The sequence below is a fragment of the Pomacea canaliculata genome, linkage group LG11, assembly GCF_003073045.1.
Source record: "Pomacea canaliculata isolate SZHN2017 linkage group LG11, ASM307304v1, whole genome shotgun sequence".
NCBI classification, from domain to species: domain Eukaryota; kingdom Metazoa; phylum Mollusca; class Gastropoda; order Architaenioglossa; family Ampullariidae; genus Pomacea; species Pomacea canaliculata.
In genome coordinates this window covers 13,093,146-13,119,102 of record NC_037600.1, presented here as the reverse complement: position 1 = coordinate 13,119,102, position 25,957 = coordinate 13,093,146, and the positions used below count along the sequence as shown (strand labels likewise).

The 25,957-nt window shown below is 42.2% G+C and overlaps 3 protein-coding genes across 4 annotated transcripts in view; 1 reads left to right on the top strand and 2 right to left on the bottom strand.

The window, feature by feature from the left end:
- LOC112575088 overlaps positions 1-15,554 on the bottom strand; it is a 111,231-nt gene extending 95,677 nt beyond the window's left edge. Inside the window, exons 1-2 of one of the 2 annotated variants that reach the window (XM_025256648.1) lie at positions 15,303-15,552; positions 12,731-14,247 (exon numbers count right to left, since the gene is read on the bottom strand). In XM_025256648.1, coding sequence (XP_025112433.1) covers positions 12,731-14,222 — 1,492 coding nt within the window. In that variant the 5' untranslated portion in view covers positions 14,223-14,247; positions 15,303-15,552. Of the gene's footprint in view, positions 1-12,220; positions 14,248-15,302 lie in introns of those variants that run through there. The other variant, XM_025256647.1, reaches the window with a different exon arrangement.
- LOC112575097 (E3 ubiquitin-protein ligase PPP1R11-like) overlaps positions 1-25,957 on the top strand; it is a 62,603-nt gene that overhangs the window by 10,524 nt on the left and 26,122 nt on the right. The window lies entirely within an intron of this gene.
- On the bottom strand, positions 18,172-24,225 carry LOC112575094. The gene is made up of 2 exons (XM_025256672.1): positions 23,564-24,225; positions 18,172-21,148 (listed from the first exon to the last, which is right to left on the bottom strand). The coding sequence occupies exons 1-2, from the start codon at positions 23,569-23,571 to the stop codon at positions 20,185-20,187; spliced, it is 972 nt and encodes a 323-aa protein (XP_025112457.1). The 5' UTR covers positions 23,572-24,225; the 3' UTR covers positions 18,172-20,184.

Below are 25,957 nucleotides of genomic sequence, written 5' to 3'. Positions count from 1 at the left end.
TTTTTTTCGTGTTGCTATTGGAGTGTAATGCTGCAAACATAAATAAAATTAGACGTGAAACACATCATTTTAGCATCAGTAAGTACACATTTATCATATTCAATACCAAGGAAAGAGTGCCTGTTTTTGGGGGGTTTTGTTTGTTTGTTTGTTTGTTTGTTTGTTTGTTTGTTTGTTTGTTTGTTTGTTTGTTTGTTTTTGCCCAGGAGGGTTTAGAGTGCAGGAATTGTAACTGCAACAAAGCACACACCATAAAATACCCGCAATAAAATATCCCAATCTAATCTGTGCAGCAGAATCTGACCTTCTCTAATGTCACGGTCGCGTGTACCGCGACATCGAAATGAAAGTAGCTAATGTAAATAGTAGTTTTCTACCCATATGAGTAGTTATTGTGACCATGGACGTGTGTAGGTAGATTGTCGAGACCAACGCTTAGCCTTTTGCGAAGTTCTCCGCTGTTGGTCTCGACGAGTCTTGACAATGAATTTGACTAAACCGGAAGCTTTGTATATTTTACGGCCAAAGTCCGAAATCGGCCAAAGTGGGAACTGGCCGGCCAATTCGGGAACTGGCCGAACTTTGGGCTTTGGCCGTAACATATACACCAGCCTCGTTCTAGCAGTTAACTGGAAAAGATGTCCCTTCGATAACTGGTTGGAGGGAACTACCTGTCGTTTTGTCTCATCCGTGGATGTATATCGACTTTTGGTGTCTGCTACTGATCTGTGATGTTTGTTACTCCCTTTGCCTCTGTTATGGATGTTTTTCAAAGTTAATACTGCGCCATTTCTTCCAACAGACATCTTATAACGTTTTCTGTGCCTTCTGTTCTGCGTTTTGGCATCTTCTTAGTTCTTTTGGTGACTGGAGAGTTTGTATAGCTGCCGCCGTTGTGCTTGATTTGTAGTCTACGCACGTTATTGGCTCAGATGATTTTTTTTTTCTTCCTTCCATCTACACTTTTGTGATTCATTTCCTTCATTCCGGAGCTATCGGACTTTGCAATGGCCAATCTACAGCAATTTTCGTTAGTTTTTGATGCCTTTTCCCTTTTCCGCAACCGCTTCACCTGTCTCCGAAGATCAGTGGTTTGTCATCACCTTTGTATCGATGTACCATGCCTGTTCACCTGCTGCCACTTCTACCTGACGTTCTCCTCATCGTCTTTGACTGATTCACTTCACCGTTTATCCGCTACTGCTGAAGCGCAGCATAGCTTATTCAGTTACTTTTGGATGGTGGATTTTCTTGGGGAATGATCAAGTAGACAAATTTTTAAAACGACAATCTTTCGAAAAATTTTGGCTATTGTGCAAAGAGTGATATTTGCAACTGTACAAAGTATAATCAAGTTATACCTACGGAAATAAACAATCAGGCTGTTGTCGAATTAGCATGATGCTGATGTTTTAAGGTCAGGTCGACCTGTTCTCTACTTGGTAACAAAGCTCCAGCGATTATTTGGACGTCCTTGTTCCAGAGAACCATCGTCTGCTTCTCTTGCTGCGTATCAGTGTCGGATGAACGTTGTTGTTGACAGACTGTTCTAGTCTGTGCATTTTATTCTGACAGTTTTCACAGATAAAACACTTCCATATTTGTCGTGAACTCCGGGGAATGAGCACGTGAAGATGGTCAGAAGTTGCGATGCAGCTCCCTCGGGCTGATCCCACTCTCGACACCTCTACCAACTCACACCGACATAAACGTGTACGCGCACACTTACACTAAATTGCTAATTACCTTTAATTGACTCGAGCCCCCCGCGTACCTCCCAATAAACAACACAAGGCAACTTATTGTATTAAAGAACGTTATTAATAATCGAGACAGACCTCTGCTACAACTTTACTCCTCGAGAACCCAGTACGAAAGACGCCAATCCTTCGCCGGTCGTGATGTTAAATTCTCATCTGCGTGGGTTTTTCTCTCTCGTGATTGGTCAAACATACCACAGACTCACTTCGACTATTTCACTACATCTAGATTTATCCAATCACACTTAGTTAGCACGTGATGGACAGGTGGTCATTTTGCCTTATTGCAGCCCACACTACACCCCCTCTTTACCCCTCTCTCACTAGTAACGCAATCTGCGACTACTACGGCGCCATCCCGTCTGGCTTCCTATTCACTACCTGTGTCCAACGGGTGGCACTAAAAGGTAGTGCTGTTGTCCTGTTTCATGTGTGCCGCGGACTTCTGTAATTAACGGGCATAGGGTGACCAATGCTCTCCCCTTCTCTGAGAGATCCCCTGCAACGACACCTACCATCGCGCATTCCAACCCGACCTTGATCTATGTCCGTCATGACATAAATGGTCGGCGGTCACAGGCCTACTGAATCCAGGGGAGATAAACGGTGGTGAGACTTCTTGGCGTTTTGTTCACCCGACCGTCCAGTGCCGCCAAAGGCCGACTACTCCGTCTCGACAGACCTTGCCGCTTTCACGTCCCCACAGTTATCCGTTTCAGCTTCTGACAGTTTGCTTACCCGCGCGTACGCCTGTTTCGTGGAGGGAGCAGAAGTGAGACACCAACAATAGCCCTATAGCTCTATACTAGTTATCACGTGACAGTATTACTGTCCCTTTAATGAAAGAAAGACAACTCGAGCAGCAAACACCAAACTATTCTACGCTGTGAGAGAGATGAATTTTTGCATGACCATGAAGGGAGAAAACCTACTATCAGTTGTCACTAACGTTGTAGTCTTTCCATTCGAAAAGTACAACAGCATGTCTTTCTGGTATTTCTCTCTAGCAAACTGTGTTGTTGGTGCTAGTGCATCCAAGTCCACGTGATCTCCCAAAGCCACCCACCGGTCGTTCACGGGTCTAATAGACCAGAGATTCTCAACCTTTTTCGCGACTGTACCCCTTCGCACGTAAGTTCACTCATCAAAGTACTTAAAGGCGTGTGCTTATTCTCACTGCATAACCCTTGCCGTACCTTTAGGGGTACGGGTACCACCGGTGGTAATAGACCATTTACGGACTCAACCAAGTCGATTTCACTAACGTACTAGTAGATTCCACCACAGCCAGAAGTACATTTGACCTCCGATTACAAATGTGATTACTCTTTAAATTATTCTTCCGCAAACATGCGCACGTAAACACAAAAGATAAAGAACAAGAGAATGTCGAGCAGGCGGTGGGCGAATCGACCGGTCCCCTCCACCCCACCCCACTCGTACAAATCCACCCGTCAAACTTTCGATTTGTGTTCGCCAGAGGACAGGTAATTAGCAAACTATGGTTGAGATACTTTAAAATAAATTCGACATGCGAACAAGTAAAGAGTAAATTACTCACCACAAGTGTGAACTACGAATTCTTCCTGTAGTGTAAGTTACGAGAGATTAGAGATCCTTTTCCCACCGCAAACAGCGAGAGAATGCATGATTTGGCTTATTTATGCCCCTTGTATCTACTTCACTGCGGAAGGTTGAGAGGTAGACAGCCAGTCATGAGCGCAGTAGCTTAGTCGCCTTCCTTCCTTCACAGAATACAGGCACATGCCGGCGTGGTGTGACACTGCGGTGCCTCTATGCACTCCCTTGCGTGCGTGTGTGTATGGTCTGCGTACGTGCATGTGTGTATGGTATGCGTACGTGCGTGTGTCTATGGGGTGAGTAAACGGTTTCGGTTTTGAGACGAGAGGATCGCGGTTATGCCTAAGCGATGACGTCATGAACAGTGTTCTGTAGCCGGTGTCACGTGGTGGCAGCTGCTGGCGGACGGAGAGGAGACGCTGATCTCTCAGACGTTTGCTGCGGCGTTGATGGCGTCATCTACCGTGTGATGGCCTGTTACATCTTCTTTTATGACAACGGTATTCGTTACAGTTGGTGAAAGGGGAGATAACAAAAATGTAGACATGTATCCAACTCTCAATATGACTATGTCACAGAACGGTCACAGTTTGGTGGCTTACACAGCGTTTGATACATAAATATGACTGTGTGTGTGTGTGGGGGGGGGAGGTGCGTGGGAGAGTGAGTGTCATTAATCATGTCGATGGAAATGCTTCGTGAAATTCTTTCTTAATTTGTACATCTTAATTTAATCTACTGTTTTTATTTTGTGAGATTTATTTCATAAGGTCGTATAAGTGCTTACAATACATAATAATAAATGACATTTTTCAGATGGCGATTAATAATAAGAAGGTGTCTGTACACGCACAAACAAGCTGACACGTGACTAAACGTTTTAAGAAATATTGAGTTGATTTTTCACACGCATTCTCATGTAGATGGCAGGAATGGGAAAACCACATTATAAGGAGCGAGAGGTTTACTTTTTACTCTAGATATGGCATTTCAGGAACTGTTAAAAATAATTGAAAATAAAATTAGAGTACTGCTTGGTGGCAGTTTGGGCTAAATTCAGAGTAGGTGTGTCCAATATTGCAGTTCATTATTTTTGAGATAGAACACACACTGTACATGACCTGTTGTGTCCATTATGCACAACAACTGAAAAAGATGAAGTACACTTTGTTTTCTGTTGTCAAGCTTCTGCCTTTAATCAAAAGCACTTTAGCTGCTTTCTCTGATCGCGCCTTTGCCATGTCTGACAGGGACAGAGAGCAACCCTGTTTTTCACTTCCGGGTCCCATCACGTGACCTTTCCGTCATTAGGCCGAGGGTTCACGCGGCTGTCTGCAGTGTACGTCTGCCTCAGAAACCGAAAAATAGTCTGAAGCAGCGACAACTGCGCAATTGTTTTCCGCGAGCAGGTCCATGTCGCGCGCCCATCACCCGCTTTTGTTGAGATGGTCGGGTACGGGTTTGCGAGCACGTAGACCTATCGGCACATTTTCGTTTCTGATGCCCCTCCACACCGATGCGCACGTCTCTTCCTCTCCCATACCACCACTACCACCATCCCCCGCTCCCCCCATCCTTTTGTTTGGGAACACAAATCTTTTCTCGATTGAGCTAAAAATAAAAATAAATAACAATACATATAAAATACAGGCCTGACGAGAGGGGGGGACAGGGGGGTCTGGTGTACCCGGGCCCGCGGCTGTCAAGGGGGTCCGGCCTTGGTCAGTGGATTTTTTTTTCTTCTTCTCCTTTTCTTTTTCTTTTAAAGAAAGGTCTAAGGACAGAACACCCAAGCATTACACATGCAGAAGTTGAGTTTGAGCGTAGATATTGAGATTCGAATTGTAAACATACATTATATACTGGGAAAATAATTTACGATTACAAGTACAAGGGGCCCGGAGAGGTCTGTCCCGGGGCCCGGGCTTGCTCTCGGCGGCTCTGATAAAATAGCATCTGCACTTTCCCGATCGATGTAGTCGATATCACTCCCAGACACGCAAACGAGCACGTGTGGGCGGGTCGGGTGAAGAAGAATGTGCGGGGAAATACATAAAGCCGCAGCCGCGGCCACCGCCAGTATAGACCTCGGCCACAGCCACCGCCAGCACAAACCTCCGTCACAGCCACCGCACCCCTCCTCCACCACAACCCCCGCCAGCACAGATCTCGGCCACAGCCACAGCCGCAGCCGCAGCCAGCACAGACGGCGTTAATTATTTATACAGCAAACCTTTGCTCGAAAGGGTGACAAGGCTCATGGTTCTGTAGTTTTGGCAAATGGCGATCGCTCCGACCACCTCTCTACTTATCATCATTAAATCACATAAACAGCATTTCTAATAATGGGAACATGGCGGACCATTCAACCAGTATTACATTGTCTTCAGACGAGTTGTACATGGTGGAAGTATCTATAGTATGTCTTGTGTTCTGGTAGGCATACAGGTCTAAGAAGTCCTTAGTGAAAAAGATAATCTTGGGACGAGTGCCTCTTAGGTCTTCTGGAACATAGTACAGCTCTTTGTTGCTGAGCTCGATGTTGATAGTTTTCCTTTATTTTTCTCAGGCCGGCATTGGCAGGGAAAATCTGATTCAAATTCAAGGTGCCTAATATATTTCAGCTTTGTTTATTTTGTTATTTCCTGTTCGCAAATACATATCTCTCTCAAGTCAGACACTACCAAAAACAAAACAAAACAAAAACCAAAAACAAACAAAGACCAAACTTGTTTTTATGCAAAATGTTCTATATTTATTACACTACCCGAACCAACAACAATCGATTGTCACTGTTGTTGTTGTGAAAGACGCTGTAGCCACGGCACTACCAACTACACCCCACCACCACCACCACAATATCACTTTGATACTTTGATAACATCTAGATGCATCAACTCAGTGACAAGAAGCCAGAGAGGAGAAGGGCCGACTCACATCTCACAGCAACTCATGCCATTTTAATGTTTCCTCCCCAGTTTGTACTTAGTTCTGTCTGCCAGACATGAAGACGCTGCTGCTGCGGGTGCTTCCATCTTGATGTCATTTCGCAGCTTCTGCGAGCTTTACCCGCTTGCAGCCTGCCATTCGCCAGAGATGCAGACAGCCTTTGTTGCCAGAGCCAATCACCAATGGGCGATGTGCCTGTGAGCCCCGCCCCGCCTCCCTCCCCTCATTGACTGACTCCATCGCGAATGAGGAGGAAGTACTCGGCTGAAAAAGAACTTTCTGGCTGTCTCCCGGAAATCTGAAAATATTGGTTTCCCCTTTAATACCTTTGTGTCTATTTTCATGTTAGTTACTCGTCTTGATTAAATAAATGTAAAAGCAGGTGTGCGACCCTTTAATACCCGGGATTGGACAATGTCCACGGCTGCGTGGCATCGCCAGAGTCTTTGACTGACTGGTAGCTGCCTGCCTGCCTTGTGCTGTCATCATACTCCTTCATAACATCACTGTCAGTCTATGAGTGGTCCGATAGAGCAGTTGAGTCGTGTGTCCTCGGTTCAAATCTTGTCGTGTGGAAAGGGGAGGTAATCCAGTTTTTATTACATTGCATCATCTTTTTCGCAGTTGGAAAAGGAAATGACGAGTAAATGTATCTGTGCGCGTAGACTGATGCCTGCAGGCGTGTGTGTGTGGGGGGGAGGGGGGGATATGCTTTTCTGTGCCAGACTTTAGGGTCTACGGGTGATAGTCATAAAAACCCGTTACTAAGACGTATTATGTTTCTAGTCGCTTCAAAATAACAGATAGGAAAATATAGTAGCAACCCAGTGACATTATAGCTGATAATGAGTATCTCAGGTACCATTGTAAGAGTGCCAAAGCTTTCTCCTCGTTCTTTCTCTGTATATGTAGTACCCCGGGTAGGCTCAGTGATTCTGTCGGCGGAACTGGGGCGAGTGGTGAGCCTGCAAGACACGCGCGAGCGTGTGTGTGGTGAGAGAATGGGGCTGGTGCATGGGACATTTTGAATTTAAAGTAGGGCTTGTACCAAGGACGTGTGTAGGTGGACTGCTGTCTGTCTGCCAATACCAATGCTGAGCCTCTTGCTTTATGATCCGCTGTTAGTCTCGGCGAGCCTGAACAAAGAATGTGAATAAACCGGAAGCTAATTCGTGTGAAGCCTCGTTTTAGCAGTTAACTGGAAAAAAAAATCGTTTGCCACCAGTCCAGGGTTATTAGTTCGTGCTTGTACAGCGCGGTGAGCATGACTACTTATGAAACAGCTGACCTGGCGAAGCCACTGTAGGCTGAAGGATCGATCTTGCTTCTGCTGACTGCACACGCTGGAAAAACTATAAAATAACATTTGGGAATGATCACACTTTATTAAACTCATATCTTATAATCTTCTTTATGCATCAGGAGAAAAATAAAAAAAAGATATAAAAAGATAAGAAAAATTTCTCATACAACTAGTTATTTGAACTGTTCACATGACCACGGATATCAATGTTCACGCCCGTCACAGTCCGTTGCAGCACTGAAAACCCTCGAGACGTTGTCATGGTTGAAGTTGTGCCAATCTCCACTTCATTTTGGACACTTTTCCAGCAGTTTCTTCGTCTGTCCAGACAGCTTAGTGCACACGCTTTAATATCTTGAACTTGTAAAACAAGATTTTAAAAAAAGACTGTATCCAGAGTCCCGCCGCTAACAACATTTAAAAAGTTAGCCAGGTACATGCTACAGTGAGCTGACTACACATGGTAAAGAAACCATGCACAAAGAAGCATCACGACAACCCTAAACATCAACATCTTAAAGTGAGACATGCCTCCACAGCATGCAGTGATCGTTGACGAAACTGACGACGTTACAGGAGAAAGTTTCCTGGTGTTTATCATCACGTGGTCTACTTCACCACTACGTTGTTCGCAATCAAACTTCGACATCTTGAAGTTAGTGTTGCCTGTGGGGCACGTCAACGTCAGCCGTGTGGAAGGCTCGCAGCACTCGTTGCTGAGTTTATCTACATCATCATCACTGGGGTTCTCCCCACTGCGATGACACAGCTCGTGACCTTGAACTATGCAAGTGGGAGTAAAATTGCCGGTCCCTCCGATGGCGAGAGGCTTCGGAGAACAAATGCTCATGATGAGATCGAGCGCAAGAATCTTGACAATCATTGTGATGCTCGACAATCAGAGCAATCTTTTTATTATTGCAGAGTCTGGTGGGTGACAGACCTGTCCATGGAAAACAAAAATAGTGACTTTATCGTATCAGTGACTATATTTATCAGTCGTAAGCAGACTAATACAACTGACTGATATTTGTCAGTTGGGAAGAGGAGGGGAAGAAAAAAGCGTCAAAACAAGACACAAATCATTGTTTCACTTACGTTTGTCACTGTGCGCTTTGTCTTTGACTTTGAGTGACGGTTCGAATCCTGTGCTGCGTCAGAAATGAGTGGGGCGCTGAGGTCCCAGCCGCGTCTGCTAACGACTTCACGCTTCTGTGGGTCACGCACGTGCATGAGTAAGTGACCGCTGGCGTCGCTACCGGCTACAGTTGGTGTGTTCTCGGTCACGTGCTGCTCTCACTCAAAGATGAGATCACCTTGTTTGAAATATCACTTCCGAGTGCATGCACACAAGTGTGTGGTTCCTACTATCTAGTGATGCACGCAGTCTCTCCCCTTCATAGTTTCCGCGTTTCACACTGTTGGTGTTCAGTGGCACAGGAAACAGGGAGGCAATGGGGGAAGCCTCGCCTTCAGTAAAGATTCTGAGGGGGGCAAGAATATTATTTTGGGAAGGTTTTTAACGACTGCCCTTGTTTGTTCCTTGACAGTAACTTGGCGGGAAGGTTATCGAGTCATCAATGTTGATCCTTGAGGTCAACAAGGTGTCATGTTTACTGGCTTTGACTCCTTTTACCTCTAAATGTTTCTTAAGTTATTGTCCTTAGTTTCTCTTTGATACATAGACTGAGAGCTTTTGATGGGCTTATTGTGACATTTTAACTGCTACATGAGCAGTTAAAAGATCGTTAAAGCTACATTATTTCTCATTAATGCACACTTGAAGCTTCCTGTCAGGCCTCTATAAAATATTTTTATTACAAAACATTAAAACCAGCTGCTTTATAGCCACACACGGATATCTTTACGGCCAGTTGACAAACCCCTAGAGCTTTCATCCGGAAGAAAACTATTCTGCAATCTGAAAAGAAGTATGCATCTAAAAATAATCACCCTGTCAAACTTAACAGTTGTAACAGATTAATTCAGCACAACAAAGCACTTTTATTAGTTTGTAACAAAAAGGTTTTTTATTTCTTCTTCCTTTTCTATTATTATTATTGAGGATGCGGCAATAGGGACTGGAGTAAATTGTAATTTCTGATGTATTTGAAGGCTGGACACAATGACAGAGCTGTAAGCTCGTCTAATGGCCTCACAGACAGGAGTGAGGGGCGTCCTTGTCTTGTCACAGCACTGGAGAGAACTACCGTGTTTAAAGACCTGAACCTCGTCATCGGAACATTATTTACTATCATCACTTTCACCACAATCACCTCTATTAACTAATATTTAGGAACGAAGCACCTTATCACAAACAAAAATGAACATTTAATTTTTTTAAATTCCCTTTTAATCTGTACATTATTTTTCTCTTTTGTGCACACAGTTAAGTGACAATCTTGTTTTAAAGCTGATGACATATTTAAAGACCAACACACTTAGCCGATATAAAAATACAGGCTTTAGCGGATCTTACAAATGCGAGAAGTAGCCGTCAAACAATGCAAATCAGATAAACATCAATCAGGCTGTGATCTCCTAGTAGTGGGTAGAAGTAGGTAGCTACCCTGATCACCAAATATAATGTCGAGTGCAGCAGAAATGTTCATACAAAATTGTTGTGTTATAACCATTCACTGTCATAAAATCCACATTTCAGTATAGAAAAAAAGTCCGTTTCTGCTGCTTAAAGGTTATTCTAATAACCAAGTTTCCATTTGTCAATAAAATTAAGACAATGGCGCTTTCCACAGATGACGTCATGATCTAGCCGCGCAAGGGCTTCTGGGAATGCAAAGCGGACAAATATATTCCCCACATGTACTACACCAGCGTTTGCAGTGAATGCGTTGCTGTGCAGTTTATTGTTAAAAAAAAAAAAACGTGAACGCGTAAAAATGCGGTTTTGATTTTTTATTTTTCTCTTTGTTTACTCTATGAAGCAGAACAGTACATGTAACCTATAATATTAATTACTATACAGATTTATTTACAATACTTTTTTGTCATATGCCCCTGAATGAATTGATAGGTTGACCATCAGTTTAACACCAACAATTCTTTTCAGTCTGTTTTTGGTAAAAATACTCCCACATTTCTATCTTTGATCAATCTATGTGGAACATTAGCATTTCACTTGCTTTTAAATACATAAGCTACTCTGAAAATTTACAAAACAGCATCCAAGAAAAAACATTTGGGAGGCAACACAACTGAGGCTTAGGGGGATAGTTCTTCGAGAAGCATGAACTTTTTCAGTCTTTCATGAAAGCGTTCTACATGAATTCGTGCCTTGGCTACCCTCCTTTTATCCATCTCCTGTTCTGCAGACAGGCTAGCTCGCTTACCTAGAAATGCAGGGATTTTTATAGTAGCCGGTCTTGACAAAAGCAAATCCTACACTTTAAGCCCTTTGTCCACAAGCAAAACATCTCCTTGTTCCAAGTAGAATGCCACATTTCTCAAATATATCAACAAAACATGCAGCACCTTTAGGGGTCACTGCAATCAGTCCTTTCACTGTGGTATGGTGCTTGTAAGAGGAATACACATTGCCTTGCTGCCCATAATCCTGGGTGTCTGACAAAAGAATTGTGTGCAGTCTACAGAGTATCTGACATTTTTAAACTGTCTAAACACTCTTGGCAAAGATGTTTTATCTATGTCCTTTGTTGGGAATATAGGGACATTCATAGACTTGAAGTGTAGGAACATAAACTGATAAAAATTTGCTCTCAAACGATTCAGATGTGTCAAACATGTAGGCAATCATTTTCAGTGAAAGTCCTTTTCGCAGCCTCAGAAGTGTAATGAAGAGTTCCTCTTTTGGGGTAAAACGCCTAGAATGCCCTAGATGGACCAGTTTTCTTCTCATTTGTCCCGTTGATAATGTGCAGTTTGGTCGCCACGTTGCGCTGGAGCCTTCCTTTTACGTCCCTGTCACTTTTGTTTCCTCGTCTGTAAGCGTCGCTCAGATGTTGGGCCTTTTCTACCACGAAAATGCAGAGAGCAGATATATGTGTTCCTGATTATTTTCTCCACATTTTGGAAATCAGATGGCCCACATAAAAACTGCCGGCGCTTTGCTTTCTCAGTCTTTAACTTGCCCTGTTGTCTTTCCCACTGCATGGGTCATTTTGTCACTGGTCTTACCAGGCTTTGGAAATGGAATAAAAAACGTCCCCTCCGGTAACCGCTCTGGACATCTGGAGTCCCATTTACATAAACCCCAACAGCAGTGCTTGGTTCCTCCTGTTTTCAGCATTGTTTCAGAGATTAATCTAAAAAATGTCGCTCTTTGTCAGTCGCCGTAGCGTAAACAGAAAGAACAACGTGCAGTGCTTGCCCGCAAAACAATCCCATGATGCTCTGCTGCATGACGTCACAATCTATTTTTAGTAACCCGAGAAAGCGCTATTAGGAAAAGCTTTTCTTTAGAAATGGTGTAAACACTCTTGACAACAGTTCTCGTGTTTGTTGACCGTCACAGACTTTCACAATCATTGTGATCACAGGTTTCTTGTTCATCGCTGGCTGTTCTCTACATCTAAATTTAATAAAAACAGATAATTTAAATGGAACTATTTCTTTTCTTTTGAATTGAAGCCTGCAAGAATAAAAGAGCGGTGAGTCTGTACATTTTAGCAAAGAATAAAAATGCAGAATCTCAGATCTTTCATAGCCACATTCAAAATCATTTGTTCGTGACATCTTTGACAATGTCTCATTGGATAAATGTGGTTGTTTCGCCAGAGTTAATCAAAACTGATGTTTATGGTGGTGAATAAACCACCTTCGTAATGAAAAAAAATTAAATCTTTTCTGGAGAGATGTTATGAGACATTATAAACGGTTTATTAGCATGTACACTCCAATATGAAGAGAAGAATTTCTTAGGAAGCACATTCGTTGTCATGGATTAGAGACAGAAAAGTATACACTAAGCCGATTAAGGTATGTTTGGATGCACCTAGCTAGACCCTAAGTGGAGACAATTGGTTGTACATCGGATTACAGTTACGGAGCACATTCCTTATCCTTTCATGCTTACAGAGAATCAGGAGAGCACATGCTACAATGATTAAACCAATAATAATCAGCCCTTCAGGCACTAGCCCAAACCTATGGGTTGTACCTGACGATTTCGTCTTGTTGTCGCCCGGCACGCCGCTGGTGTTCCAGGTAGGCTCAGTATGGAAATCCAGAGTCGGCTTTGTGGTGATGTCTTGGGTCAAACTGGCTGTCGAGGTGGATACCGGCTTATCCCAGCCAGGTGGAACGCACTCGTTATTGTTATCACGCAGCTGTTCTGGCGGACATGCCTCACAGAAACAAAGACTATGCTCCGTGAACCCTCGTCGGCAGTTCTCGAAAGTGTCTCCTCGGTATCGACATCCGGGAGCACAGTCGCACAAACCGTCGTGAAGAGGCACCAAGTTCTGATCTTTCCCACAGCGCTGCTGTGGATCGACGCAATGTCCACCGCAGGTCAGAGTGCACAAGACCACGAAAGCATAAGCAATATTCAGCCACGTTTGCTGGCAGCTTGTGTTAGGCTTCAGTGGTTTCTGGCGGCGAGAGCTCCTCGTCTGGTCAGCTGCAGAATTGTCTCCGGCAGAATCTCGCGCCACGTGCTGTTGTAGTACAGCACGCGCGTCTCCCAACTCTTGCTCTGAACGCGTCTCAGAAAGGACACGTGTTTTTTGGGGACAGCTGTAACCCAACCTTTCACGATCTTCACTTGCACCTTCTCGTTGTTTGCAGGCCACCTGTTCTTGATCGACAAGTGGATCTTGTCCTTGAGGGCAGGTCAGGTTTTCTTGATCGACAAGTGGATCTTGTTCTTGAGGGCAGGTCAGTTCCCCTTGTTTTGTAAGTGAGTTTTGTTCTTGTGGGCAGCCCCAGTGTTTATCATCTAAAATTGCATCTTGTTGCTGGTAGACCATCTGTTCTTGATCGACAAGTGCATCTGGTCCCTGGGGGCTGGTTAGCTGTTCTTCGTCAAAGAGTGCATCTGGTCCTTGAGGGATCGCCAGCTGTTCTTCATCAACAAGTGCATCTGGTCCTTGAGGGCAGGCCAACTGTTCTTCATCAACAAGTGTATCTGGTCCTTGAGGGCAGGCCATTTTCTTCTGATCTGATAGGTCATCAAGTGCTTCAGTGCGGGTCAGCTGGTTGGGATTTGCGGGTAGGCTGGATCCGTTTTCTTGGTCCTCTCGTATATCTTGAGGTAGGAGGGAAGATAAATATTCTTGATCTGCTCGAGTATCCTCCGGGTAAAGGCAGCTGGAAGTCTCGTGATCAGCGCAAGCAGCTGACAGGGAAGTCAAGTTCCCGTGGACCTCGAGTGAACTGCAGGCCGAGCCATGTAGATTCACGTCTTCGACCACACAGCTTCCTGCCTCGTCTTCTTGGTTCACCTCTCCCCACTCTGTTGGTTCCTGGTTTTTATTTGGCGTATCAGCTTTGCTCCTCTTGGTGACTGGCCATTTACTGGTGCTACTACATTGGATATTTCCCAAAAGATTCTTGTGTCTCGCCGAACCCCTGCGTGATTCGTAAGACTCCTCTCGACAGGTCTGAAGTACATGGCATGGAACTACCGTATTGAATCTGGATATCGGCATTTTAACTGTGGTCCCGTGTATCAATCTGTGGAAAGCACAATGAACATGCAATTGTTAACCTAAAAAAATGCGATAAACAATGTATAATTGTTCAGCTATCAAAATACTGTATGATGGGATGACAAGTCTGCAATGAGAAAATAATACAAATGGTGCAGGAAAGTAACAAGTACAATCATGTCTTAGAATGTCTAGTTGGGTGTGAATTATTAACTTTTAAACTCGAAACTGCTGTAGAAAACGTCTTTTCTACTTTTTGTTAAATTGCTAAGTCCACAAGCAGTATCACTTCCACTAAGACGCAGGTAGATACGAAGGGGACTAAAACGGCAATCAGTGTCACTTTCTTGGTACTACCAAGAATATCACTATCCCACCAAGACGCAGGAAAATGCAAATGGGTATAGTCCCCGTGTCACGCCCATCATAACAGACGGGCTGCAGACAGCAAACACCCACAGCATAAAGAAAAGACAGAGAAAACTGCACTATAGACATTAGGTCAAATCCACTATAATATATGGGCTGCTGATTTAGTGAATGATCGAACATATGTGAGTGTGGTAACGAAGTGCTTCAATGTGAATGAAGTGCGTTGAATGAAAGTCAGAAAAGAGTTATCCATTGCGCGACAGAGCACTCAGCTTTGACACCTGCATGTAGCTAAAGCCACGACTTATTATTATTACATTTCATGTTAACAGGCATACATAGTATAGTTACACTTACACCCTGCACTTATTTTCTGAAATAGGTTTGGAAGGCATTATAATTGACAATTTGGGTTTTTCTTTTTGTGCATTCTGATTAAATGTAATTTTTCTTCTACACATCTAGTTTTGCATACCATTTAAACAGCTAGCCTAATCACTAGATTGTTTTTCTGGCGTTGCTCCCCGTTATTGGTCTTCCAGGACTCACGAGTGAAGATGCAACGCCTGTAGCTGTTATCTTGTTATTGTTACTCAACGCTGGCTACGGAAATAACTTCAGGCTTCGAGATCCACGTCTCTATACTAGAGATTGCCTTCCCGCTAAAAACCCTCGATTGACTTTGTAAAACTTTCTTTTCCAACTTACCAGTATAGCGATGTGACGGTTGACTGTTCCTTTCCTTGTGATGTTCAGAAATCCTCTCTTGAATTGCCGCGGTCAAGCTACCAGCCACTTACAGAGCGATCAACACTGTTAGGGTTTGGGCAGCTAAGTGTGAAAACGAGGCTTCGATGACGTAATGTAACTTCAAATTAAAGGGGGACTACCGCTGAGGCTATATAACTACAGCGATATCTACAGTTGTCTCACTTATGGCACAACCCGGATACAAGCAATTATTTTATTAGAATAAATGGGATTGATGACACAAATGTCTCCTTTAGAATTCGCTGTCCATTTTTATCTGTGTGCGTATTCGGCCAATAGCATTAACCTCCCTCATAATGAAAACCCTTGAGAAGATTGTCAAAAATCTTATCTTAACATCTGTAGAGAGTAAATTGGACCCACTGCAATTTGCTTATAGAAAGGGCATGGGCGTTGATGATGCCAAGTTGTTTATTCTCAACACGCTGTATAAACATCTGGAAAAGCCCAAGACACATGGCAGACTACTTTTTGCGGATTTTAGTTCTGCATTCAACACAGTGCAACCATACCTTCTAGCTCTGAGACTGATATCTGCTTTTGATCTACCATACCAACTGGTCAGGTTGATTGTGGATTTTTTAACATGCAGACAGCAGAGAGTGTATGTTAATAGTAATTATTCTGACATTGTTGTCACAAGCACCGGGTCACCACAAGGTTGTTGACTATCACCCTTGTTGTTTATCTTGTCTACCGACAGCTGCAGAAGTATGGAGAATAGCTACCTCATTAAGTTTTCTGATGATACTGCACTGTTGACTCTTTTACAAGAACATAAGACAGATCATGGTAATGCCTTAACTGACTTTGTACAGTGGTGCGATGAGAACTTTCTTGAGTTAAATGTAGACAAAACAAAAGAATTGATCATAGATTTTAGGAGAATCAAAGATGATTTTGTTGCTCCCAGTGTGATACATAGCAAACCTGTTGAAACTGTTACCTCTTTCAGGTACCTGGGAACTATTTTTGATTGCCAGCTTAAATGGACTCTTAACACTGAACACATTGTCAAATGTGGTCAGCAAAGTTAACACTGAACACATTGTCAAACGTGGTCAGCAAAGAATGTACCTTTTGCGGAAGTTAAATAGCTTCTCCGTTAGCAGAGCAATTTTAGGTCGTTTTTACCAGTCTTTCATTGAGAGCCTTTTATCCTTCTCATTTGTGTGCTGGTTTCATAATTTATCTGTTCATGATAGGAACAGTTTGAATAATATTGTCAACATCTGTTCCAAAATAATTGGTATTAAACAGAGGGACTTGACTTCCTTCTGTGATCAACAATTATTGAGGAAAGCTTCCCGCATTCTGTCCATACCTGAGCATGTGCTAGCTGGAGAATTTGTTTTATTAAGCTCCGGTAAACGCTATGCCATGCCAGTATGCAAAACCAATAGGCATCTAAAATCTTTTGTGCCATCCGCAGTCCAACTACTCAATCACAGATGAACTATCTTCGGTGTGTGTGTGTGTGTGATGGGTAGGTGTGCACGTGTGTGTTTGTGTGTGTGTGGTTTTTTTTTTCCCCTCATATACATATATTCTGGACGCAGGGCACAGCTCCAATGTTTAAATTGCCCATTGGAATTAATAAAGTCTGTTGTTATTGTTATTGTTATTGGAAAGGGACATGTCGATACCCGCTTGTGTCATGGTGGGCGTAAGAAAGCCAGTTGTAGTTACGGATTTTGCAAACAGAATGAGAGTATTCGAACTCACCTCCACTGAACTTCAAAGCAAAGATTTTATTTTAGCTTAGTCCTTTGTTGGTGCAACTTTTACCCCCACTTTCTCTGATTTAGTGACCTATGTTTTCTCGCGATCTCCAAGCTTGAAGTAATATCCTGGGTGGTTAGTGATTGTTCCTACATATTTCAACAAGTGTGTGTGTGTGATATATATATTTTTTATACAATACAATACATCTTTATTGTCTATATCAGGTTGCAACAATGATAGAAATATTCCTTTGTTGCTGGGAGCTCCCACAGTCAACTGAAAAAAATATACATAATAAACTGAAGAGATTACTAAGGCAGTTATACTCATGCATAACCCCTTCATATGACACAATTGTTCAATTATGTTCAACGTATCAAACTTTTATACTGGTTATATGGTTGCATGGAGGAGGGAGGGGGTGTCAGATTTTATGCATAACAAAATGCTCCTTATTAACTCAATTGAAAACAGAAAAATTGTAAATGCGCTTTTGAAACAGGAAAATAATCACCCATTCACCCACTCAATAGCAATTAAAAGGCCATTAGACTCAGGGGCTTACCATTTCGGTTTACTTTTAATATTTTTTGCATCTCCCCACAGTGATTATCAATTCAGCATAATAAAATTTACATTAAAGCTAAGTATGGCTATCAAACTACGATTAAGACTCAGGAAACCTTGTTAATTACTTCATAGGAAGAAGGGATTGGTGTAGGGTGTGATTCTTATCCAATAGTTATCACAGACAAATGTTTAGGGCTACAAGTTAAATTCAATGAAGCAATCTTCAGAGAAAGAGGATATTGAAGGTTACGCCTGAAATAAATATGGCTTCATACGAGACCTTAATAATCAAGTTTCCTCAGTTATTCTCAGCGGAAGATGAAACCTGTTCCTGGCTTCTTCCCCCCTCCTCCTTTGGTTAAGGCTGAGACTAAGAAGATTAAAGTTTTCTGCTTTCTCGTTGTTGAATCTCCATCCGTTGTTTACAGCTTTTGCTGTCGCAACTTTAGCCACATCACATCACGCATGCGCTTAGAAGCGTTACTTTATTAAGATGATAACAAAAATAATCTTTACAAGCATTTTATACCTTTTTTATTGAGTTTTGACAGCACTCTTTATTTGATGTCATTTGACAGATGTCACACTTTCAGTAGCTTGTTCCAAAATATTTTAGCTACTTCACATGAGTGTGGGGTTCCCCCCACCCCTCTTAAGGGCTCAATATTTTGTCAAAGCTTCAAAAGTATACAAGCAATCCTACACTGAAAACATTTTATATACAAGATATTTTATATACAAGATATTTTGGGGCTTCCTTCTTGCAGTCCCATGTGATTCAGTATCAAGTACATGTACAGTTCTATGCATATTTAGATCTTTAGGATACAAAGTTGAGCAGTACTTGGGCTGCAATGCTTAGCATTGTACTGTAAGTGTACTTAGCAAACATATACAACCACACAGATATACAAAAAACAATAAGGTGAAAACATAGATGAGCATGGACACACACAGACACACAAGTACATGTAAGATTATAAATACATCCAACTGAAAATGTATATAAACACATGGATCACATATGTATATACTTAACTACATCTGCAGGTTCAGTTCCAGTACTATACAAAATATCCACATCCAATCTTTAAAACTGGCCGAGCACATATGTTGAAAGCTTTGGGTAAGTGATTGCTTTTTTGGTTTGAAAGATAACAAAGTAGCAGGAAAAGCTACCTATAGAACACTAAAGTGAATAAAGGTAGGTTGATTGAAGAAGCCTTGTGGCCATTTCAAGGGGAATCCAAACAGTATGCAGTACAATATAAAACAATGCAATAAAACATACATCCTAAGCTGAACAATCAGTATGATGAACTATCAGTTAAATTTTGTAGCTCAAATGCCTCATAGATGTAATCTGCTACATCATTAACTATATGCTTACTAGTATTTGTTGTAGCACAGATAAACAGAAAGCAGATGGATAGTGATAATACTTTTTAGGTATAAATTTCTTTCTCAATACACTATATTTTGGACATACCAATTGCAATTCCGACTCTACAACACCGAAACAGAAGGGACATGACAGGATATTTGGATTGTCAGTTTGGTTGTTCCCAAAATGCAGACAATGTGGCTTCAGACATGAAACCACGAGTCAAAAACATGTTTAAGCATTACCGATCCCTATGTACTGGACATTGTTCAGATTTTACATGAAGAAAAAGTAGATTTAAAGGTTCGATAAAATGAAAACGATCTACAACTGAAACTTTCTAATACTTCCATGCCAAACTTGATACCAGTTATCAAGAAGCCTTCATTTTAACTCCCTGAATAACACTTTCACATCTTCCACACCCTGATTTTCCCACACATACCCAAAACCATATTTATACAGTAAAATGAAGACATCAGATACCCACGTTCTTTTGTTTTGAAGATGCATTTTGAACAACATATGGTACGCTTTGTGTGGGATTCCATTCGCAGGCATTCGAAGATAAAAAGAAAGATAGGTTATACTAGACAGTGACACTCTAGGGACCAGAAGGACAAATTAGCCCGCACACACTACCAAGGAAGGGTGTGAAATGTAAGTTATCAGCGCCTGTAATATTTTTCAGTAATATCAATGGGGTTTTTGAGGGGGAGGGTGGAGAGGTGGGAAAAGAAAGATGTGGAATTTCAGACAATAGCGTAAAACCAACAAGTATATATGGTGCAGTTTGTTTATTTACTTGTGTCTCACACTTTGAGGTCCCGACATTTTTGGATGTATCGCTTTTTTATTATATTCTCCTGGCTTTTGTCATCTGTGACACCATTGTACTAACTGCACTTAAGATTTCATTCCCATGTGGTTTTTTTGTTTTCATTTTAGGACAAGATTACTTTGTCAAAGCCCTCATGGACAAGCATTTTGCAGAGCTTCATTTTCTTAACAATTTTTCCATTTGTCCAGATTATTTCCGACTAAGATCTCACTTTTTCCACCAGAGGAATTTTGCTATCAGCCTACAACCTGGACAGGCCCAAGACCTTCAAGAAGGACACACCTATAGTTTACATTTCGTCAAGCGTCTGTGGGTTTTTTAAACAGATCTGGCTTATTTAAGACGATATAGGTCCCAGAGTTTCTTCTCCATAAGAAATATATTACAGCAGCAGCAGCAGCAAGTCCTATCACTACTACACTAGTCAACACAGCTATAAGTACATCAGATGACACACTGGAGTTGGAATGTCCTCTTTCCTCCAAGACTCCTTTCTTCCTTCGTTGGTCTTGTTCATCATCAGGGTGGCTCTCGGTTACCTCATCACAGGGTTTCGGACTGTCTTCTTCAGGAATAGGATAACAAGTGTAGTTGAACACCCTTGAGACATTTTTGCAGCTAATTTCACTGTTTTCTGATAGGAGTCGCCTCGTTCCGTTGGGACAAAGCTGTTTCACACACCGACACCCGCTGTGCTGGTTAAACCCCTGCTGACAGTCCAAGGTGTTTGGACGGGGTGTGTAGTCGTGGCTGCAGATGCAGATATCATCCTCTTCACTTCCGCCTCGACACAGCAACATCTGACCATTTTCTCTACAGGTGGACTTCCCCTCTAGGCAATATGGATACCTCAGAGTATCGGATTGTCTTTCCCCAACTTCAAAATAACCCTCGCTGCAAGGTCGAACCTTTAACACAGGGTTCCCAGTGGTGTTGGCCTCTATTTCCATGAAATAGCCTTTCTTCACTGTCATTCTGGGAAAACAGGCTGGAAAAATGCTGTCATCAATAATCTGACAGTGCAGAATTGTTTCTGGGTAGGCCTGGCAGCACATCCTACTCAGGGCAGTCCAGTAAACTTCATCTTGTTCTTGATCTCGTGTGGGGCAACCAGACACGTGTTTAATCTGATGCCAGCACTCCGATGGAAGAATCTGTGATGTTGTGATGTATCTGAGTGCATTTGTTCTACAACATATCACAAGGACGGCGAAACCTAACAGAATGGCTGTTGGGGCCAACTGTTGAAGCTGCTTGTCCATCCTAGAAACAAAAAGAAAAATCATTATCATGAAACTCTCCACTCATCGCTTATGCAACTCTTATAAAATGTGAATTAGACTTAAGCTAGAAAAAGCGATTGTGCATACACTTTGGATAGCCATGTGTTTTCAGACATTTCTCCTGGATGATGCGTACACGTGGTGTTTATTTTCGCTGCCTAATTAATGATCTTGCACATTTCCCTATCACAAACATTTATCGAGCAAGTCTGTCAGAGGGATACAATGAATAACCGTTCAAGATAAGCATCAGTTGTTGGTTTTTTCCTAAAACATTTCAGTGTATGACTGCAGAGATGACCACTGATTTGTTTAATCATCCACTTTTTTGTTTCTTTCTTTTTTCCTTCCGATGATCTGATTATTCGTTTGTTTATTGAGTCTATTTCAACAAATTAACTCCCTATTTTGGCAAATTTTGTAGCTCAACTATTTGGCATCAATGATTTTTGTGATTTTTAAAGTATTATTGACAGTAGTCAGTTAACTGCAGTCTTTGCAGTAACTCTCTAGAACAGTGGTGCCCAGCCTTTTCTCGCCCGAGGGCCGCACCCCACACGATATAAAATCTCGTGGACCAGAACATGGAGGCTTTGCCACAATCATGCCAATGTTAACAATGAAATTAAGCACCTTCACGGGGTGTAGGTTGGGGACACCTGCTCTAGAGCTACACGATTAGAGGAAGAAATGTGTGAGTCAGCAAACAATACTGGAAATAAATCATCACACTTTTTTCTTTCGTATTTTTGGCTCAGGGGTGAGGAGGGTTAGTACATTAATTGCCGACTCGCCCACTTTCAAAGAATAGCATACACTGACACCTTCGCAAGTATACGACATTTAAAGGACTCACAAATACATGCAATTCAACAGGATAAGTGTCTGTTTTTAGGGCTGCCAAAAAGAAAATAACATCATTGACTAATGCTAAGAAAAACATGCAAGTCAGTTTTGTCAAGATCAGTCATTTTTTTGCTTGTTTTGTTGTTGTTGTTTTTTATCTACCACTTAGAGTTTTCTAATTATAGTCCAAGGAAAGGGAACTGGTGCAGCTTACAGCTTAATTGTTTATATCTATTTTTAATATAAACAACATAATGTCACAGCTGGTTTGCTCCCCTCAAAGCAAAAAGGTCAAAGTGTCAGATGACAGCTGGATATCCCGTTTGCTTGTCGGCAATGTGTGACAATTACCATGAGGCCGGGGCCATTGATCTGTGTCTAATATTACACTTATTTGTGATTTTTATAAAATAATCTCAATGTAATGACAACTGATCAACTCTAACGAGAATTGATAAGCGAAACGGACATGAATAACAAACTTTATTGACTGTCTGCCACATGGTGCTGTTTATCGCCCGAGAGAAAGGAAATGATATTAAAAATTAGTCATGCACGCAGAGAGGGAAATAGCAGGTACTTTATTCAAAACTGCTGATATAAGCCTCAGAGCCAGTATACTTTAAACCTTGACCTTGGATTCATGCTGATTTGTTTTCCAACGGATCCTGCGCCCTTTTGTTTCAACTTTTTTGTTTAATCTTCACTTAAGCACAATTTCAAACGTAACTCTATAATGTTTGTTTGTTGTACTTCATTCATGCTTTTTAAAAAAAATTTCGATCCTCTGCAGAAGGAGAGAATCTTTTCCTGCTTTTTTTTCCATGCCATGTAATCGGAGCCCACTGTAACCTGAGAAGTGTGCTTTAATTAAGTACACAAGTTACAAAAATAAAAACACACGAACTGCTAGCTACAGGTGGAGGATAAGGCAAGCGGGGAATCAAACCATGGATGTGTATTTTAGTATATTAGTTCGTGATCAAGCACACCTTACAAACATTATACACTCTTACATCAAGACCACACCTACAACACCTGCCACCCATGTTCGTGCACACACACAAACAGATACACGCAACAGACAGTCCCTGTGTGGTTGAGCAACAGAACTGCAGACGGTACAAACGATTTCAGTCTCTTTCCCCCCCCCCCTCTACATACCTGCCAGTCACGTGACATATGTCAGGGGGGTTCATGAACCTGCAGGTCATACAGACATTACATAAGGATCAGGGCAAATTAGGGAGTAGTGGATATCAGGCTAGATTGGCGAGTTAAGTACAGATGGCTTTAAATTGTCAACTTTACTGAGAATTGTGGGTAACTTGAAACAGCGAAACCTAACCGATAATAAACAACTCTCTACTACTTATTACGTTGTTCTATATTTATACACACATATAGATGATACGGTTGAGTGATTATAAAGGATTAAATACCAAACGCAAATCACAGCTTTTAATCAAATAACCCAAATGTAGACAGTCTAAGCGCACTGTAGGTAACAGCAATCGGAACAGAGAGAACTGATCGAGTTTATACATACCTGAGCATATATTTATGTGGAAATGTGTCACAAGTCCTCTGCTGTCACAGGGTCATGTCGTGACACAGGCTACTTCCAAGAAAGTTTCCTCCATGTGAATTCAGGAGTAGAATTCTCCAGAGAAAAGAGTGATATGTTTGGAGGCTACACCACGAGTACGTTAGACTGTTTTTGACTGTCATGTTGGCCGAGTGGATGACGAGGAAAGGAAATGCCGTGTCACGCGTACTTGAGCCACAGTCACATAATGAGTCAGCGAATCTTTGCCGCGCCGAGTCAACTGCGCAGTTGTGTTACCTTCTCGGCGCACCCACGAGCTGAAAAAAAAAATTGTTGCGACTCTATGGTGCAATGAGGGTCCGTCTTTCACAGTTTGACAACACACACGCGCGCGCGTGCACACGCACATTGTCACGGCAAGGGTGGTCTGACAACACACTCACCGACTCACGCCAGACAAATGCGCGTTCTTTCAACACACAACAAAACAAATTGCCTGAGGCTGCCCACTGCCCCCACATCATTTCGTTATCGAGTGGCTCAGGACTTTACACACTACAACACAAATACTTATTTGTCAACAATTCGCCTGAACACAGCGTTCTAAAGGCGATGAACATCTATAACGATAGGCGCAATGTTTACATCCGGGGCACTGGCCTGATCAATCACAACATAGTCACATCTTACAATCAAAGTATGAAGATTATACACTCCCAGCACTCTCTTCTGTTTAGCTACGAGGTTCCGTGACACACACACACAGACGCAAACATCAACACATAATTATAAACGCACTCGCATACTTACCTACCCGAGAGCATATTGGTCATGCAGATGGTCCTCCGTTTGCAGATGGTCGAAATTAAAATTTTAAAAACCCTGCATAAACGAAGGTGGAGAATGGCAAGATGAGTTTTGTTGCTGTTCACAGATACCACGAAGACGAGAACTTACGATTGCTGCTGAACGAATCCAAAACATCGTCCCACAGTTGTTTGAAAGGTCGAATTCAAATTTCAGATGTTAGCCTAGGTCCCTGACATGATCCTCTGTAACAGCCAACAACTTCTGTGCCTCCTACGGAAACTCTTATCTTTCTCTGTCAGCTCCGTCCTCTTCACTCGGTTCTTTGAGTCCTTCATTGAAAGTCTCATCACTTTTTCTTTCGTCCTAGTGTAACTGCTGTTAGGAATGTGTGTGTCTGTGCATGAGAGAGAATGTGAGAGAGAGATACTATTTCAACATGTACGTTTATATTATCTCTTTTTATATCATGTATATGTATATTATTGCTAGTACGAACACTACCTTGAATTGTCCCTGGAGAAAGTTATACTGTAGATTGATTTTGGAGTCTGTCATTTTCTGGCCTGTAGCCAATTTGTTCCAGTTGAGCAATTTGCATAAAAGCAGGCGGTATTGTACAACCACCCCTCCCGTTACCACTATTTCTTTTCCCTTTCAGAGCCAGGTTAGTTTAACGATTTATAAAGACTAGACTTTGTTACAGCCTTTGATATGTGAGTTGCAGTGTTGTGCCCGCTTTGTGCACGAAGGCTATCCCTTATCTAACTTTGAACCCATTCAAAGTAGGGTGAAGTACAGTTTCATCATCAACCATTAAAAAAAAAATTGGCATAAGACATGAGATGAGCATATACATTTGTACCATTCAGATGATAGTTTACACTAAAAACAGTTTTTAAAAAATGCATTTACAGCCCAATTGACGGAGATTCATGATTAAAGATGTCCTCAAGTAGCACATGTATGTGGGTTTTGAATGGCAAAGCAAGTACGGGTCATTCAAGTAAGTGTTCAGTCACACTTCACAGTTCCCGGTATATTTCACATAAATTTATTTTACTACTCTCATATTTTGCACAACCCCCTCCCCCAACGCTGTTACTGGTCCTTCACTCTTTACAACAAGTTTAAATATTTGTTGGCAAATCCGCGAGTCACATACACTTTGAGACAGAGACACCTGCCGCAGTCTGCGCCCTTTTATGCCTTTTTTCTTCTTCTTCTTGTTTTTGCTTCCCTTAACTGCTGTTGCGTATGTGCGAGCTTGACACAACTTCCCGATGACACAAACAGGATGGGGGGTAATATTGGCATTGAGCCAAAGTGGTATGACAAGAAAGGGGTGGGGTGGGGTAGAGAGGCTGGGAATGGGTCGTGGTTAACAAGGTCTGGTGTAGGAGGCTACAAGGACTGGGAGGGAGGGAGAAGGCGTTAGGCGGGGGAAGGTGGTGGTGGTGGTGGAGGGAATGGGTCGTTGTTAACAAGGGCTCACAGAAAATAAATGTTGCAGGGTATAGAGGGTTGGTAAAGATATTTGTATCGTCTTGCGCCTTGATCACACACGCTGTTGTCTTAGCAAAAACC